The sequence below is a fragment of the Aptenodytes forsteri genome, unplaced genomic scaffold (assembly GCF_000699145.1).
Source record: "Aptenodytes forsteri isolate BGI_AS27 unplaced genomic scaffold, ASM69914v1 Scaffold195, whole genome shotgun sequence".
Classification (NCBI taxonomy): domain Eukaryota; kingdom Metazoa; phylum Chordata; class Aves; order Sphenisciformes; family Spheniscidae; genus Aptenodytes; species Aptenodytes forsteri.
The window spans coordinates 3380483-3382413 of NW_008795317.1; the positions used below are offsets into that span (position 1 = coordinate 3380483).

General features: G+C 49.6%; 1 protein-coding gene across 1 annotated transcript in view; it reads left to right on the forward strand.

Moving 5' to 3' along the window:
- The first annotated feature begins 701 nt into the window (after positions 1 to 701).
- Positions 702 to 1931, forward strand: part of PKDCC (protein kinase domain containing, cytoplasmic) — a 42893-nt gene continuing 41663 nt past the window's right edge. The window contains exon 1 of the mRNA XM_009279634.1: positions 702 to 742. Coding sequence (XP_009277909.1) covers positions 702 to 742 — 41 coding nt within the window. The remainder of the gene's footprint in view (positions 743 to 1931) is intronic.

A 1931-nucleotide genomic window follows, 5' to 3' on the forward strand; every position in this document is an offset into this window, starting at 1 on the left:
TTTCCACACGCGTTAATGGAGTTATCCTTGTAACACCTCTCTGATACAGGCAAGCTTTAATCCCAAATGCCTGAAGAATCAGGGCACACTGACATCTGGCACATAAAAACCACACTGCTGTGCTTTGAGAATACAGGTTAGGAGATAAAACACCTTCTCCCACTTACAGATGCTGTATGCACAAAAAAATGGAAGAATCATCACAATTCACAAATGTAATCAAAAAGGCACGGTATCCCAGCATCTCTTCCCAAGCCCTCTAAACCCCAAGTTAATTTTTCCCTTTAGAAAAATGCAGAGCACTGCAGGTAGAGTCCAAGCTTTTCCTTTTTTGCAGATTGACTGTGCTTGCAGGTTTTTTGCTGGCTCTGCTAGTGACCATTTATTTTGGACTCGCACCACACATCCAGTGTTTCATTATGCATTTTTGCTCCAGCCAGAACTAATACAATTGGCTGCATCTCAGCTTGCTTCAAATATACAAGGGAGTGGGTTTCCTGAGAGAAAAGGAAGAAACAACATCAAAAAAAAGAGATCTTGTTTAAAGTAAAAAGCACTACAAAGATTTTGCCACGTAAGAAAACTTACAAAAGGCTATAAAATATATACGTGCAAGGGCCCACCTCTGGCCCCACATCCCTGAGGAAAGAGAAGCTTTCCACCCTGCCCTGAAAGCTGACAAGACCTTGGCAAAGCAGGGAATGACGGAGAGGTTGGACCTGGAGGAGCCCTCAGTGAAAAGGTATGCAGGACATGGACTCGCGTTTTCAAGGGACTTCTGGCCTCATGGCTGAGGCTGAGCTTTCCAAAAAAAGCTCTCCTTCCACACAAGCAGCCAGAACAGGTGGCCAGGAATTCAAAAGGTTATGAAGTCCCTTCAAAAAAAAATTAACTCCTAAGCGTCAAAGGGGAGTGATGTGAGCGCAGAACACTTCTGGAAGAACAAACTTCCCCAGCAGAAGCTCTGAAGGATTCCAGCTCCCACAAACATGTTTCCAGTTGTGGTTTTTAAGTGAAATCTTGAAGCTACCCACGCTTGAAAATGCAGGACTTCTTTTTTGGGGCCTGGAGTCAAAATCCCTTGAGACCAACAGTGGGACTCGCTTGAAGATGCCTGCTTGTGGGTGTAGAAACAGGGATAGTTGAGCTTAGCTTAGCAAATTTCCTTGACTCCATAGACCAGCGATGCCCACGCAGCCAGGCTGGGAGCACAGAGGGGGAGAGGAGCACGGGCGCTTGGGATTGCTCCTGGCCGGGTTCGGATGCAGACTCCCAAACCTCTCCTTCCCGTCGCCCATTCCTGAAACACAAGCTTTGCCTCCAGGACGGCCATGGCTCCTGCAGCAACAAAATCATTTCCCCAAGGAGCAGTCAATATATTGCCACGATCTTAATCTTGTTTAGCGTGGTAGCATGGTTTTAATTTTTCCGTGTTTGATCCCTCAGCTTTAGGAATATTGATAGAAATAGGGACTGTGAAGATCAAATAAAGAGCAGCCTGTTGCATATGAAAAAACACCCTTCAGTCCTCACTCTCTCCGCGGTGATTCAGCTTTTCCAACTGCGCTGCCGAGATAAAAGGCTCGCATGTGAGCAGAAGTGTTAGCAAGGTCTGTAATGCTTTCAGCGCGCCGTCTTGCAAAAGAGCCTTGGCTGCGGGAGCAAATATCGTCCACTCCTGAATCTCCTTCAGCGGCGGGGAGGCTGGGGGTGCCGGTGGGGATGCAGAAGAGGCTTTTGCCCCGTTTTCACGCCGGCACGGGCTGTTTGCCGTTCGCCGCAGCTCCCTGTTGACTTCAGTCGCTAGCTCCGTTTATGCACCCGTGTTGGTTTTACCGGCAGCGCGGTTTAAGGAGGCCGGCAGCCCCTCCTCGCCCAGCCGGGCCGGGAGCGCAGGCGGGCCGCCCGCCCGCCCCGCCCGGCACCGCCGC